The sequence below is a fragment of the Pteronotus mesoamericanus genome, unplaced genomic scaffold (assembly GCF_021234165.1).
Source record: "Pteronotus mesoamericanus isolate MK-2021 breed Mesoamerican mustached bat unplaced genomic scaffold, CSHL_Meso_final scaffold_54, whole genome shotgun sequence".
NCBI classification, from domain to species: Eukaryota; Metazoa; Chordata; class Mammalia; order Chiroptera; family Mormoopidae; genus Pteronotus; species Pteronotus mesoamericanus.
Window position 1 is genome coordinate 71,379,674 of NW_026555321.1, and position 17,514 is coordinate 71,397,187.

Below are 17,514 nucleotides of genomic sequence, written 5' to 3' on the forward strand. Positions count from 1 at the left end.
ATTGGAACCCCATTCCTCCAAACCTCACTCTAGGATATATTTGTGCCAAACATTTTTTTTCTTGACCAGTCTGAGCTGTTAGTCTTTCTTCACCTTGCCCCTCGACCATCATATTTCAGAAATTCTTACAGATAATTAAACATCTCAAGTTCAGAACTATTTAATGGCCACCAAATGACTATTAAATGTTTTTCAGATATGCTTAACGCATGTCCCCAGAGCAGTCACACTAGTCAGCTTTTATTTTCCGGAAATCCTTTGATTAGTTTCCAGAAATATCTTATTCTTAATATGTCAAAAGACTCGATAGGACTGGTGTTATTTAGGCCCTGAAACAGATTTGAATTCATGTTGATTTAAGTCTCAGCACTTATTCTAAAACAATGAATGACGCTTTCTTGCAAAAATTCTTGAGTGGATTCCCAAACATAAAACCGTCTATCCATGCTGTCTCCATGATACCTCCTACCCCTCATGCAAAGTGGTCCATTTTGATTACTACAACATATACCCATCCAAAATTCTTTGTAGTAGAACAATGACTTTCAACTTTTTTCATCTCATGGCACACATAAACTAATTTCTAAAATTCTGCAGCACACCAAAAAATATGTCATTTTTTGCTGATCTGACAAAAAGGTAGGTATAATTTTGATTCATTCACACTGGGCAGTTATTGTTGTGTTGCCTGTTGCTATTTTTTTATTTGACAATCTAAGAGAAAAGAGGTCAATGCCCTGATTAGTCAGGTATTGCATGTTTTAAAAATTCCTGTGGCATACTGGTTGAAAATTACTGTAGCTACTTCTTTTAATCTCTGTAGGTATGTACCTGGGTGATATACCTGCAGCCACTTAAAAATTTCTTGACACCTACTCTTTACTTTGTGTTCCTCAAATCAGAGAAACCCATTTGTGCTAGTCAAAAATGAAGAGAGCTTCCTTGACTGTCCTATCATATAAATCACTTTCTCTTATCAATTTGATGCCTAAATTTACTTTGCCACATCCCTATGACAAACTTTGTTGAGGCTTCGATCGTCGCTCACCCAAAGTAAATAACCAGTTCTGGACTGTGCTCGCTGCCTTTACTTCTGCCTCTCTCCAATCCCTTCCTCATTCTGGAGCCAGCATGACCTTTCTGAAATGCAAATCAACTATATAACATTTCTGCTTAAAACCTTCAATCAATGATACATCTTTGATCATAGAATAAATCCCAAACAAGTCTCTGTATGCCTTCCTTACCCTCACCAAACATTACTTTTTCTTTAATATACTTCGTCCAAGATACATTGACTTTTTATTCTTGCCTTCAATGCACTATGTACCATCTTCAAACATGCTTTCACACCTACAACGTGCCCTCTCTTTCCTTAGCTCCCTCCTGTATAACTTTTATTTATTTTTCATTTTAAATATTTGAAATCATTATCTTCTAGAAGCCTTTCCAGCCTCTATATCCCAAGTCCAAGTCTGGGCTAGGTGCACCCCACATGATCCCAGAACACCCACTAGCACCCAGCTCCTTGCTTTGCCCAATTACTTATCTGTTCACAGTTCTCCTAAGGAAGGGTATCTCTTAGCTACTCATTCAGTCCCTGCAGCAAAGTGCCAGGTATCTGAATAGATATTGTGGGATGAGTGATTGAATTCTGAAGGACTCTTGCCCACCAGAGTGCCATAACTGCATGCTCTTTACGCAGATACCCAGAATTTAAAAGGCTTCATTCAATTGTTCCACAGGTATTTACTCTGTTCTCTCTAAAATAGATATGATGCTATCTATTTTAGATGCTATGCTATTCCTGCTATATTATACCAGTACTCAGCAGGAATACAATAAAATTTTTTTCAGCACTGTTGTATTTGGTCAAATATCATGTGCCACCAAAAACATTTTTTTAATTAAATGAAATGTTGAATAGTGGAAAACATGGTCACCATGTATGTGGCCTCTGTGTGAGTCATAGCTTTTCTGTCTTCCACTTAATGGTGATGTTTTGGTCACATCCTGTCCCTGTGCTTACATTTGCACTTCTTAGAACTTGTATTCAAAATGGTATCAAACAAAATGCTCTTCACCTTCATTCAACTGGCTCCAAACATAAAGGGCTGAACATTTGTATACAACACTAAGTAATATTGAGCAATGTGCACCTTAAAGAAACTTCCTATAAAACACGCCCAGTCTCCATTTGTAGTGAAGACACTTGAAAAGTTCTCCATCTAGAGCAGGCATGCAGAATTCCAAAAGTGCAGGAGAAATGCCTTGTTGTCAGCAGTCTCTCTCAGTCCACTGCTACCTGGCAAAAGCTCTCAGGCAGCTTTCTAGCAGTCATAAAAGCATTCGTTGAAAAGACTTAGGTTAGACACATCAAATATCTCATGTTCATAAGAACAAAATTGAATTTCCCTTCCCAAATGGAGGAAATATGCCATTTGGGACAATATATGGTTTCATTTTTTTTTCCAAAGTAATAAGAATAGACATCACAAGTGTTCAGTCAACTGTTGAACAAAATAAAAAAAAATGCAGTTTACCTTATCTACATTCTCTTCTACAGGAAGGCCAAATAAATGAATCAGCATTTTTTATTATTCCCAAATTAAAAATTATTGTAGTAAATACTTTATTGGCTATTTATGAAGGTGGATTAATCTGTTCTCCATTCATTCATTCAACTCATGCTTTTTGTTATATTACTACCCTCCGTGATTTGGTACCTAGTTTTTTTCTCTTTTCTATAAAAGCATAGAAAGCCATATCCTTATAGCTCTGCTAGTAACATTTGCAGGCACCAAACTAATAGAATAGGCTATGTTATCAGTAAGCTATTTTGGCTTCTTGAAATTATATTACACCTTTTATTTTCAGTGTTAAGTTGATCAGTTCATACCTATCCTTATCTCCACGTTGACCTCATCTGCCTTTCCACCAATCTATACTACACTTCAATTAGTTCATACCTGTCACTGTGTGTAGATGTAGGTGCCCAGCTCCTCCCTACTTCTGCCTAATGAAATGGCATCACTGATTCTGTGGTTGCTACCTTGCTTGTCACTTTCACTGCCACTCTGAACTCCATCAATTGCCAGGATCTTTTTTTTTGAATGAAACTCTGCCTCTGCTCTAAACCTCCAGTCTCCCTAATGCATTTGTATTAGGTGATCCTCAATCTTCTCTGAAACTCCTCAAAAATATGGTTGATGTACTATGCTTTTTCTCTCCTGGAAATTTTGTTCATGCCTTGCTTTACCTATCATAACAGCCAACCCTACCCTTTCCTGAGCATTAATCTCAAATGCCCCTCCTCCAAGAAGCCTTTTGTGATTTTGCCAACTAGAGATTATTATTTCTTTCTTTGACTTCTCCATGGTTGTCATCTGGACCTCTTTTATTACATCAATCTTATGCAGCAGGGTATTATACTGAATTATATGCTTAGTGAATTTTTCCCTTGTTTGTTTTCTTTTTTACTGTTTTGTTTACACTTTAAAGACAAAGATTTCTGCTATCTTTGGATCCCATATTCTCATGGAAGGACTTCAAATTTTTTAAATTTATTCAATTGACTTGGATTCAAAAAATATCTTACAAATTTTACTCCATGTGTGAGTCTTACAATTTCATTCTTTTGGGGATAATTCTTATTCTAAGAAACTAGTGTGGTTTGTGGTTTAGAGTCACGGTTTAAGCTGCCCTTAGGAAGAATGAAAAGCAGCTGGTGTCCAAGGAGCTCTGGAAATTTGTCAGTAAACTAATTGGAGCACAGAAGCCAGAGTAAAGAAGTCTGACTTGCATATCTTAAGCTCTATCTATGTTATTACTTTTTTGGATTTATAAAAGAACTTTGATTTTGAGTGCATGGGATAAAACATTATTATAAATGATGAGAAAATTTATACTAAAATGTAAATAATATAGTTGTCCCTTGCTATCTGTGTGGGATTAGTTCCAAGACCCCCAAATCTGTGGATACTCAAGTCCCTTATATAAAATGGTCTAGTATTTGCATATAACATGCATACATCCTCCTTATATTTTAAATCATCTCTAGATTGCTTATTATATCTAATGTAAGTGCTATGTAAATAGTTGTTATAGTGTATTGTTTAAGGAATAATTACAAGAAAAAAGTCTATAAGTCTATATGTTTGAGGTCTGACTACATGGTACATGTCAAGAACAATGTGACAGATTTTTTCAGACTACATTTGATCTGTTGTTGGATGAATCCACAGTTGGAGAACCCATGAATATGGAGGGCTGACTGTCATATCAAAATTAATGTTACTTAAAAATAAACACACAAAAATGACATAGTACCTGAAGTTTAAGATTAAGAAGTTTGCAAGAAATATGCAAATAACTGTAAATCTAGTTTGATTTTGATGAGAGCAGTATAATAAATGTATAGGTTATGGTGCTTCAAAAGAAGAAAAAATCAGATGTGGTTGTGACCATAAGAAATATCAACAAAGGACAGACATTCTGCTTAAAATTTTAACAGTAAGATTATACATAATGGCAGGCCTTAATGAGGTGACATTTAAAAGAGAGGAAGTGGCATGGGGAAATGTTCAGAGAAGAACGCTGGGGATGAAAGAGATTACAAATCAGTCTGGTACAATTAGGAAAAGCCCTGAGCTGAAGTCCATCTTCCATGAGGCTCCTGTAGTGATATCATTCACTGAAGGGAATAATTTGTACACATGGCTGGTGGCCATAGTGAGCTAAGTGTCTCAAGTTTTTGAGATACATAGTGGAGTTACAAACTGAACTCATTTTTAAATTGCTCAAAATTCAAATCAATGCTGAATAAATTAAAATAAAAGTAATTGTGTACAATTAAGATTTGTATTTTTCACCTGGACTAGAGATTAGTCACTTAACATCTGTGCTGTGGCCTACAAGCTACCTTTTATATTGTACTTCCTTCAGAGTTTTTCTGAGTTTTCATGAGGGATCCAATGAATTATTTCAATTGTTCAGTTTATATGTAGGGATTTCTACAATTTCACTACATTAAGCATATTTTTCTAACTGAACTAGCCAATCTTCTCCTGCCTCAGGGCCTTTGCCCTTTCTTGCTCTTCCCTCTGCCAGGCATGGTCTCTGCTCACTGATCCATGTGGCTCACTCTCTCCCTTCTCTCTAGGATGCTCTCACTGAGCTCTTCTCTTTCTACCTTATTAAATTTTTCAAACTCACCACAATCTGCTTCATTTTTCTTCATCATTATTATCTTTTCATTGTACTATGTGCTTTATTTATCTCTTTTGTCATCTAATTCCCCATCTTAAATGGCCAAGGAGTGTCTATTTTATTCATAAATGTTTCCTTTATGTTTAGAATAGTGCCCAATGTATGATAAGTGCTTGATATATATTAAAATAATAAATACTTGTGCAAAGGAACCATATGCAGGGTTTACATGATAATTTGAGACAGTCATGTGTTACTTTATAGGACTTAAGGGTTTTAGCAGCTATTTCTCATTAATTTTAAAAGATATAGAGCTCCTACTATCTAACCAATGCTATATCTGGTTCTTACAAAATAAATTGTATGTAATAGCTCTTGTATTTGAAAAACAAATAAGAAGAATGACAAATAGAATATGAATGCTATAGGATTTCAGTTGGCAATTTAAAGAAGGAAACGAAGGAATCCTGACACCTCTGGGGGTGTTTCTCCAATGGAACATTTGCTAGAGCTAAACGAAGAGTGCTGCCAATACAAGCATGGGCACTGAAATTACACAGACCTAAATTCTAATTCCAGTGATCTTGTCCATATGGATAATGACCCATGGCACCTTGGCCTATCAATTTACTTCTCTGGGTCTCAGTGATTTTATTTGTAAAATGAGGATCACAATCTTAATCTCATAGGGAAAATGTGAGCTATCAAATGAGGTCATCTGTGGAAACAATTAGCCAAATCCTTGGCACCTAAAAGCATTTAAATAAATACATGTGGAATGAGTTAATTCTTGATCAGTGGGGAAAGATATAACTAGAAAAATGTGGCTTTATTCAATGTCATTTCTGCTTTGCGATACCCCACCTATGCCTTTACTCATGATGATACTTCTTCCCTCCATACCATTAAAACAGTGAATTGCATTATATAACTGGCATGTTGTTATGTAAATTCTCACTCCCATTTTAGAGATAAGGAAACTGAGTCTCAGAACCTTAAATAACTTATCCACAAAGTAAGGAGCTAGGAATTAGGAATGCAGTCCAGCAGAGCTTGTCTCCAAAGCCAGTTTAGTTGTCTGGAGTATCACCTTAGTCTCACAGTGATGTGATCCCTTCTAGGAAGTACTCTCTAAGTCTGCAACCTGGATATTTTACCTTTCTAAGCTCACATGGAATCTTATGCGTATTACTCTATAATTTATGGTAATTTTGAAAACATTTGTTTCTCTTCTATGTCTATACATCACAGTCTAGAAACACCTCTTCAATGTGTACAAGTGCTTCTGCTCTTAGATCTTGAATAGTTTTCACTGGGAGCTTTTCACAAGAAGTTCACAGAAACCCATTAAAGCTAATGTTTATTGAACATCTATTTTGGAATAAGCTCTAGTCTAATTGCTCTGCCATTCCACTTATACAGTCTTCATAACAACTCTGTTTGGCAGATACATCTTTATTTTCATTTTAGAGGTGATGAAAATGAATGAGGTCATGAATTCACTCAGCTTGTATTCCAGGACTGGGGCTTTAGTGCAAGCATTTAAATTCCAGAGCTCATTTCTTATGCTTTTTAATCCTTAACTGGGGATATGTATTTTTATTGATTTTTAGAAAGGGAAAAAGAGAGAAAGATGTGAGAGAGAAATATCAATTGGTTGCCCCCCATATGGACCCCGACTAGTAATCAAACTCACAACCTAGGTGTGTGCCCCAACCAGGAATCAACCTTTTGGTGTACGGGATGCCGTTCCAAACGACTGGGGCTATCCGACCAGGGCCAGAACTCATATTCTAAATCAGGAGACTATATAACTCCTTATATATTAGGCTGGTTACATATTCTTTTCCTCTTTCTTTAAAAATCCTAGGAACATTCATTTTTATAGAGTCTAAATTACCATACACTTCTATGAATTATGACTCTCTTACATTTGGCTAGTCTTTGTTTTCCCTGAGACACTGATATCTGTATTTAGTCAAACTTAAAAAGCTTATTTAAATAAAATAGATTAATTTATAATCTGACAGAAATCCCCAAATTTCAGGTCAGCACTTAGGAAAAGTTGTTAGTGGTACTGCCACCCCCTCCCATCTTAGAAATACCATATTGGTTGGTAGTCTTTGTTGCCTTAAATAGACTCCAAGCCATGCTCTTTCAAATCTACTTTAAAAAAATTTCTGAGTGAAATAATTTAAACAAACGGAGCCTATTTTTAATAGAGCGCAGAGGATGTGTTCATAGCAAGTTGGAACAGCACACACGTTAAGTGCACTCACTGTTATCTGAGTGACAAAGCATTAAATCACAAGGAGGAAAAAGTCGGCATGTTCTCTGAGAACACAAGTGGATTAGTTCAGAAAGATCTTTGTCCAAGAAAAAGAAAAGACACCTACCCAGAGAATAAATCATGCACACAAAACTTATAATTTAAAAAATCATTTTCAAGAAATGTTTTAACTGATAAATATGACTATTAGATAAACAAAGCCCCCCAACATTTTCCATGTGAATTTTTTTAAAAGTGAATTCCAAGTGTAAACAGTCAAACACACCTCACTTTTTACCTATGTTTCTTATATAAGGCATGATTCATCGATGGTTACAGAATTCACAAAAGATAAATAGACCCCCTCCCCCTTAATTCTATAGTGGAACAGTGCTTCAGTTTACCAGGCACACAAAAACTTTTTCTGAGCTAAAATGTGTAAAAAGCACCCCCCCATCTCATAACATATAAACACCCTTTAAATTTCTTCTAATGTACAATTTAAAAAACTTTATTACTCAGAACTTAAAGAAAAATTCCTCTTACCATATATTCCATGTTAGCTGCTGGTGGGAACACTTTTCCCCGAACTTGGTTATGATAGTCAAGAATGGCGATCATGTCATTTTGCGAAATGTAGCGCTTCCGCCTGGATTTGGGTATGTCCGCAGAATGTAGCTGTGCTTTCAGAGCAGCTTCAATATCAGTGAAATTATTGGTTGGCGAGGATGAGTCAGTGGAATTGAGTAAGACAACAGGACTTACTTCACAGAGAAGGGAGAACAGGAGAGCGCTGCTGATGGCAGAGATTGCTGTCATTTTGAGGGTGGAGGAGAGGCCACCAAGTTCACTTTGCTTTAAATTAGAAAGGTAGAATTAGGGTCTATGAAAGGAAAAAAAAAATGGGCCAGAGTGTATGGGTTTACAAGTTATTATTTGGGAGCATTCCTTCACTTGATTTCCTCCAAAAAATTCAAATACATGCTGAACTCAAGCCTAGGAGACAATCTACAGTAGTCTCTTACATTTTACTTGGTGTTATGAGGTAGATTCCTGAGAGGAAAGGAAAATTAACAGCATGACTACTAACCCTAAAATGAATGCGAACCCCTTGCCCCAAATGCCTGAACCACAAAATGCATGACTGCATATGTATTCTCAGAGGGAAATCTTTAGGAGTTAAAATTATTATCTTGAGAGCGAAGAGGAAAAAATGCATCACAGGTAACAACAGAAAATGTGCTGATAATGTCTCCCAGACACATATGGACACCAAGTGATAGAAACATACAAAAGAGCCATAATCATCCAGTCTCATTTCTAAAAGTAAAAAAAAAAAAAAAAAAAAATTGAACTACTTTAAAGTCAATGCATGCAAAATAAACTTGTTGAGCTAAATAGCTTACCTCTGTACAATGCCAAAATGAATGTTTTGTTCTTCCAAAAATTTTAAGTTCTTTGCTTTTGCTAGGTTGTAGTATGAACTCTTGTAAGAGGAGTGTGTCTTATTACAAACTCTCAGAGAGCAAAAGTCTGCAAGGTTTGAATGCTGCTGGCTACAGGAGCAGCTAACAGCTTTTATATGTCACAGTCGGCAACGTCCAGAAAGGGCAGTCTTTCTTAGGGTCTCTCCTAGCCAAAATCAAAGGGGAGGGGTTTGGGATAGAAGAAAAAAACAGTGATTGGGTGGCAACCTTTTTTATGTGGGTGGTGAGGAAATTGAGTCACACCCACAGCTTACAAAATACAAACCATAAAAGACAAACCCCTTTTTCTTTGGGCTTCACCTTTTCTGTGAGTGGTTAATTTCCCTCATTTAATAGTTTCTAGTTCCTGGTTCCCATACAAAAAGAAGGAAGAAAAAAAAGAATATGAGTTCTTGAAAATACAGATGATTGGGTAATAAGGAGTACTTTTTTAAAGACATTAAGTGACATGAGATCTGAAAAGAGCATGCTAATATTAAATCAAAAGATCAGCTCACAGAGTTAATCTGGGTGGCCACAAATATGATTCAAGAGGGATGCCAGGGAAATCAGTAGTAGCCAAACTATAGCATATGGTATTAGGATAATAGGTGCTCATGTGGTTGTTCTCCGTTCATGTGGCTTTATTCCTCTAATTTCTATATTTATTCTCTCTGTCTGTCTCTGCATGTCTTGGTCTGTCTCTGTCTGTCTCTCTGTCTGTCTCTCTGTCTGTCTCTCTCTGCATCCTCCCTCTCTCCTTTTTCTTTTCCTACAATGTGAGGTAGCAAATTACCTGCCTTTTACCTGCCTCATGTGTAATGCAAATAGACAAGCCCATGACAATTTACAGCAGCCAAGATAACATCTGTTTCAGGTTTAGAAGCATATAGTTGAAATTTTAAGCAGAGAGTGGCTCAGCTTCTCAGGAAGCATGTTGGAGGGCACAGCAGAGAGCCCATGAAGATTTTAACATCAGCAGCAGTAGCAGCCGCCAACAGTCAGGAGTGCCTTCTTAGTGAGATGCCATTGGAGCAAAATCTGTGTCCGGCAAGGCAAGAGCCAAGAATGTGAATATTAGGACAATCTGTAATAAAAGGACCCTAAAAAATGCCATGTGCCCTGGTAACATTAACAAATGTAGCCCATTCACAGCAAGTGGCAACAGGAATCTTGGAAAATACATACTAATCAGTTTAGAAACTCATTTAAAACAATGCACTGACTTGTCCAATGAGCTGATGTACTTGTCTCCTATGTGCTTCTGCAGGAGGACTACTACATGAATTTACAGTCATCAGAAATGATGGTCATGTGGTTAGAAGTACACCAGACTGAGAGCCAAGTTTCCTGGGCTATATTCCCAGTTGGATTTCCAGCAATATGTGTGGCCTGATGCATATTGTTTAACTCTTTATTAGTGCATCTACAAATGGGAAAGGCACATATTCTATGGTGAGGCTGACTTCATAAAATTCTTTGAGAACAATAAAATGTTTGAAATCAGAAGTGTCACTGAAGTTCTAAGTATAGTGACAAAGATGCAGAGATGGTGATAGCATGTGTCAAAGTTCAGGTTTTGCTATATTTTGATGAGTATCAAGCTCTCACTAAAATGTAGTCATTTTAAGAGAGTTCAATATGCAATAATGAAAGCTGTAAATAAAACTTTACACTGTAGACCTAAAAAGACAATACCATATAAGGTCAGGAAGTAATTAGAAATAGTGTGAAACATCGGAGCACCTGGAGGAAATGCACACGACCACTCACAGCTGTAGATGTTTAACAACTGGAGCTGTCCAGGTAGGGTCTCACCTCTTTAGAAAGGATTCAGGGTACCTAGAATAAATCTCAAGCATGCTGTATTAAAGATTTCTGAATCGAATAGATTAGACAACATATTCTTTGTGAGTCATCCAGCTCAAAGATACCAAGACCTTTCAAGAAATTAGTGACAGCACTGATTATCCTATACCTTTCAACATATGTCATATAGCTGCTGTCTGATGTATAGGGACAATAGGACTTTTAATACCTAAGCAGTGAACATGAGCCTTTTTTCTTCAGGGTAGCTGGATTCTTGCATAGAATCTCACAAATATCAACTATTGCTTTCAAGGTTAAATTTTTGTTATTCACACAGAGGTACTGTCTATCTCTTGGGGTTTGACTTACAGGACTTCCATGCAAATAAAAAAGTGTCCCTTGAGAAACGTGCCTGAACCATAAATAGGTTTCCTGTAAGACAAAGTAAAGGGAAAGAGGAGGAGAAAGAAAGGAGGAATTCCTGAGATAGACCTAAGCAAGCCCAATTACATGAGGGCAGATTTGATAGTTGCTTAATCTTAAAACCCTGAGGCATGTCAATGATTTCAGATGTCTTTCAACAGACATGGATTATATTGTAGAATTTTTGACAATTAAGAATAATATAGAATCTAAAAAAAGAAGAACTGAGTGAGGAGAGTTAAGGATTCTGCTTCCAAGTAGATGTTATTGCCAGAAGAAGTATTTAATATGCTTTGAAACTAATATTAATTATAAAATACTTGCAAAATTAAGAGACATGCATCCAAGTGGTCAGTAAAAGAACTATTAATGAATAAGTAACAATGAGGTGATTATTTATGAAATCTCTTTTTGAAAAAGACCACTGACATATTTAGAAACCTTCAGGGGAATGCTTGCCAACTGAGACAGAAGTGGAATGCAGTTCTATCACCAAAAGGAAATACATATGCAATTGGCAGCAACTATGTCCACCTTGAAACCTATGAGAAAATGACCGGGATTTTAAAATTGAAATCGAATACACTGTAATGGCTTCAGAATGGCACACCTGCTTAAGCAAAGGTACTTTGAATCAAAATGTGTTCCATGGACTAGTGGCATTGACAGTAGGAAGGTTTGTTAGAAATATCGAATTTCAGGTTCCATCTGGGACCCACTGAATATGAATCTACATTTTATCAGAATCCTCATATGATTCATGTGCTCAAATGTTTAACAAGTACTATATAATTTTTTCAGAGACACATAGACATCACCTACTACACATGCCTATTAAATGAACTCTTTGTAAAAGAGCTTTTATCTGGTACCATAGGGAGAATCGAAGGCAATATAGGTATTTATAAGTATCTTTGAAGAGGGAACACAAGTCAACCTCTACTTCTTAAAGGAAAAAAGATAATTACATATAGCATCTCACAAAGACATGATTTAGTAGTAGTGGTCAGAGCCTTATTAAGATTACTGCATGAATCTTATTTGTTTTTTAATATGAGTGGGACCTCCCCAAAAAACAGAATTATATTCTGGAGGGTTGGGCGCCTTGTAGTACAGGCTTCTCCCATTGGGTGAGTGTTCTAGGAACCCATCTGTATCAGTGTGCCAGGGGGTGTTATTGTGAGAGGCTCTGTTCGGCCTCAGTGATTTTTCTTTAAAACACTTTCAAGCATTTGCCCATTTCATGATGCATGATTTACAAGCGCACATGCACACACTGCACTGAGTGTTGAGCAGTTTTTGACCAAAACTGTCATGACCTCCATACCACTACCTCCCTATTCACCTGCTCTTGCCCCGAGTGACTTATTTTTGTTGCCCTGAATGAAAAAAGTCTTCAAAGGGGAACATTTTGCCGATATGGAAGAGGTGAAACAAAAAATGGCAGAAACACTAAAAGGTATCAAAGTTGACAAATTCAAAAACTGTTTTCAGCAGTGGAAAAAACATCTCAATAGGCATATTGCATCAAACGGAGTGTACTTTGAAGGTTACTGAAATTTAAACGTGTATGAATAAACACACGATTTTTTTAATGAATAAATTCTGTATCTGGGGGTCACCCCTGGTACATACTAATTTGTCACAAAGTTGTTGAAAACATGAAAAGCAGTATAAATAAAAGTGTTTTTAAAATTGTGATTGCCATATAAACAGAAACTATAACTACTCGTCATTCCCAGGACAGAAGCCCAAATCATCCTCTGTCTCTCGCTCTTTCTCATATTGCTTTATAATAGATCCACTGGCTCTGCAAAACATGGGGATTTTTACTCCTGAAATGTCTTGGCAATCTATCCCTTTTTTATTTTATCATTAGTATGACTGCCTAAAATCAATCCCATTATCTTTTCTAGGATTACGCTAATGTCTCTTCTCATTTATTATCAATGTTGTCTTTGTTTACCTTCCAAAAAATTGAATCAAATCATTTCATTCACTTACATAAAACTCTTTGTTGGCTCTCCAGTGCCCATAGGATCAAATTCAAGTGCATTGACTGGCTTTACAAAGTCCTTAAGAATATAATCAATTTACCGTTTAAGCTTTACTGGCTGCAATCATTTTTTTCTATTTCTCTATTCCAGACAAAACTGTGTCCTATAACCACTCTCTTTTTCCTGTTGGTGTCAGTATGTTAACAAGCCTATGTGTGTTTGTTCATTGTGTAGGATTGCAGGCTTTTTGCCTCTGATAATGTATGTTATTATAAAAGAGTTTAGCTAACAGTTTTATATCATTGCATTATTTGTGCATTAGCCTCTCTTTAACAAATTATTTTATTATTTTATTACAAATCTCATATAGCATGCATCAACACTGTACACAGATAAGGACCTATGAAATGTGTCTCACAGATATGTCTAAGGACCTTTACAAACTTTTTTTAAAAATCTTTTTAGCTATTTATAAGCACTAGTAAATCTAGAATATATATAAGAAGTAATGTGATAAAAGGTGGAGGCTTTGAGAGAATGATAGAGATTTAGTGTCTAATGTGTATTTCTACTTTGTAACAAAGTAGAGGGTCATGAATTTATTGGATTCAGAAAATGTGCAGAATAAAATACAAAATATTTTCAAATTTGTTGTAATTAATACTATATACAAATATATGCTATATATAATATACACATAGTTATATGTATTATTATATTTATAACATATACATGTATGTTATATTATAAACATATGATTATTATATGTAATACCATACCAAAATACTGCACTTTTAAAATATTTGAGAAATTCTATAAAATATATATGTAATACCATCTGTGTATATATATTTTATTATAATTTATTTTATTACCTAGTATTATGAAACCAGATTCAAATATCTATATTTTAATTCATCATTATATCTTCTCTTTTGTCTTTTTTACAAAAAATTATTGGGAACTAAATATCACAAAATGACATTTGTGTGATTATTCCAACTTCTCTGTGTTTATTTTTCTTTAAGTGAATAAAAAACACTTTTAGGTTTTCTGCACTGAAAAAGCATAAAAATTAACACTTTTAAAATGTGGCCAAACTTGAAATTTCTCTTCAGAAATGGTTCTAAAAAGCCTGTTTCCAAAGCAGTTCTTTTAAGTCTCTGATACAACTTGATTCTAAAATAAACAAATAATACAAATTAATAAAGAACTGTTGTCCAATGAAATATTTAATGTAAGAATAGAATAAAATTGTTTTATACTCATACAAGGGTTTCATACCTTGCCATTCATGTATGCTTTTTGGAAATCTGTTGAAAAAATATGCTGCAACAAAACAAAGGAATAAATCAAGAAGGAGGTACATGGACTCCAAGAAATCATTGCTCCTACATGAGGACAGGGGATTACCATGATGATGATGGAGATCATTCTCAACTCAAAAGCAGTGTAGTGGCCTGGGAAGGGCCAGTCTATAGTGGAATAGAAGCACAAAGAGTTTTACTTTACAGTGTTTCCAAGGTAAAAAAAAATGAAATTGGTAGGTTTCATGATACATTTTTAACATATAACATATTATGCATTTATAAAATATTGCAAGAGAAAGAAAATACAATCACAGAACACTAAGTGTCTCTGTTATAAATATTTATATATACATAATAATATAAACAATAAATAGTGCTAGAACCCAAAATTATGAAATTACTCTATCGGAAGGATGAAGAAAGTGAAAATTTATATGTTTAGTGGTAATGGGGGCTTAAAAGAGATCTAGATACTCACCTTCTGTTATAGGAAATGTAGTGTGACTTATCAACCATTGCATAACAAATTATTCCAAAACTTAGAGGTTAAAACAACATAAATATTCATTATCTCACAGTTTTCATGGCTCAGGAATTTTATGGTAGCTTATTTGGTGTTCTGGCTCAGGGTCTCTCATAAGGTTATAGTCAGAATGTTGGCTGGAACTTGAATGGAGCTGAAGAACTGCCTTCCAAGATGGCTGGCAAGTCAGTTCCATTGGCAAAAGGTCAACACACATGGACCTCCCCACACAGACCCGTCCATAGAGCTGCTTGGGTCTCCTCACAGCATTGAAGCTAGCTTCTCTCAGAGTGAGTGATCAAAGAGTGAACAAAGTAGAATACCCAGTGTTTTATGGCCGACATGTGAGGTCACACACCAGCATTTCCACAATGTCCTTTTGGTTACACAGAACACTCAGACCTGTTCTATGTGAGAGGAGAATATAGAAGGCCATGAACCAGTATGAGAATTCCAACTGATGGTCATCCTGAAGGTCAGCTACCGAAAGACATTTTTAGAAAATAGTTAATTTTTTAAAATTAAGAAGTAATCAGATTACTTGGAAATAAGGAGTTAAGTATTAAATAGAAACTATTAAAAGAGGTGAAAGCAGTTGCTTCTGGTGAGCAAAAATATAGATGGAAGTCAGGACGTAGGACTACTGTATTTTTTATTTTAACCTTATAGAACTATTTGACTTTTACAAGTATATCATTCACAACCTGTTTAAACTAGAAGTTAAATAATTAATTAAAATTAATTTGGTAAACCATGCAGATTAAAGTATACCTAATGAGCAAACAAGCAAATGGAAAAATGGGAGCTATAGATAAATTGAAACCATGTTCACCTCAAATCCCGAACACCTCAGGTTACAGGATTTTCTGACTAGAACCTTTTATCTTAATAATGCAATAACCTCACTCCTAAAATAAACCTATGTTTTAAAGGGTCCTTGTTTACCTTCCTTGTCCTAATGAGTTTGAGGCAATGTTTTCATCTTCTTGTGATCCAATGGAGGAAATGAGGCACTGAGTAAACATGTATGTAGCAACTGCTACCATGGATAAAATGGGTTAATAATCTAGATATTTCATGGCTCTGGATAAAGAGGAGGTAGCTTTAACTCACATTTCAGGGTTGTGTTGTTGTCTTAAAATCAAGTACTTGAACACCATGGTCCATGGTTTCTTTAGAGTCAGTAAAAGATGAAGACTCCCCTTCAGTTATTTAATCAATCCTTAAAAGAAGTACATAATTTTCTCACCTCCTCTAGGCATTCTTCATAAATTTTGGGTCATAATCTCAAGGCTCTTAAAACCAAAGTTTCTCTTGGATCAAGATGAACCTTATAGCTTAACTAGACTTTATCCATTTATAGACTTTGTCAGCCATGAAGGAGGACAAGCATGAAGGAACTCTTCAAAGAGCTAGCATGTGTGGGTGCCAACAAAACAGCCAGAGAGCTCTGTTATTCTTCATCCACTAAGAGGCTTATAGATCTATTGAACTTTACTGGGTCTGAACGATTGAATGTATAACTATCTGGCTCTAGGAGGTATAAAAATCACATTCATGCTGAGGAAATAAGACACACATATGTTGGTAAATTCTCCTGTAAAATATTGCTTATATCAGATAAAACAGATGAAGAACCAAACATACTTTAGAGGGAAATTGTTTGAGTTTGGGTATGGCCATTGGTTATTTAGTGAAGGAAAAAAGGACTTGGATGTTATGGTCCTCCAGAAATTATGTGGTTAACCTGCAGAGATGAAAAGCCCTAAAATTGTACTCCAGCAAAAAATTTTCCTCCCTCCCTTTCTTCCTTCCTTCCTTCCTTCCTTCCTTCCTTCCTTCCTTCCTTCCTTCCTTCCTTCTTCCTTCCTTCTTTCGTTCGTTCCTTCCTTCCTTCCTTTCTTTCTTTCTTTCTCTCTTTCTTTCCCCTCTAATATTTAGGATAAAGTTGATGCTAGAAAAGAACAGGACAGTGACTCAAGGGTAGGATATTTATTTCCTATGTGCCAGGAATATATCAAAATAAAACCCAAGAGGTTCCTGCTCTGGTGACAGATTTTAATGCATTTATGCATGGCATCATTTCAAACTTTGCCTATAGTAGGCATTCAAAAGACGTTTGTTAAATTTGATAAATGAACAAATGCTATATCATCATGACCTTTTTCTAATCTAGCACCTCAACATACAGCCAAAACAAACATAGGCTCTCCAAAAGCCATCTGTACTCTGTCCAGAGTCATCAATTCTCTTTGGTCTTTTTACTGTAAAGAAGATCTGGATAAACTTTGTGAGAAAGTCTCTAACTGCTCAGTAAAAAGTTCAAAGTTCAAATAAGAGATAAAGTGGTAGTAGGATGCCTGGAGCCATTAGGAAGATTATCACAAAATCCATCATTTGTCATTCAAACAGACCATGATTAGAGGTGTGCAATCAGTTCACCCTTATGAAGGCTGGTGGAAAGTAAATTAAAATTTCTTGATAATGTGTCATTTTGGACACTTGAAAG

The 17,514-nt window shown here is 35.7% G+C and overlaps 1 protein-coding gene across 1 annotated transcript in view; it reads right to left on the bottom strand.

The window, feature by feature from the left end:
* The window catches only part of PI15 (peptidase inhibitor 15), a 32,286-nt gene extending 23,990 nt beyond the window's left edge, over nucleotides 1–8,296 (bottom strand). The window contains exon 1 of the mRNA XM_054594908.1: nucleotides 8,024–8,296. Within this exon, the coding sequence (XP_054450883.1) occupies nucleotides 8,024–8,296 (273 nt within the window). The remainder of the gene's footprint in view (nucleotides 1–8,023) is intronic.
* Nucleotides 8,297–17,514: the final 9,218 nt, after the last annotated feature.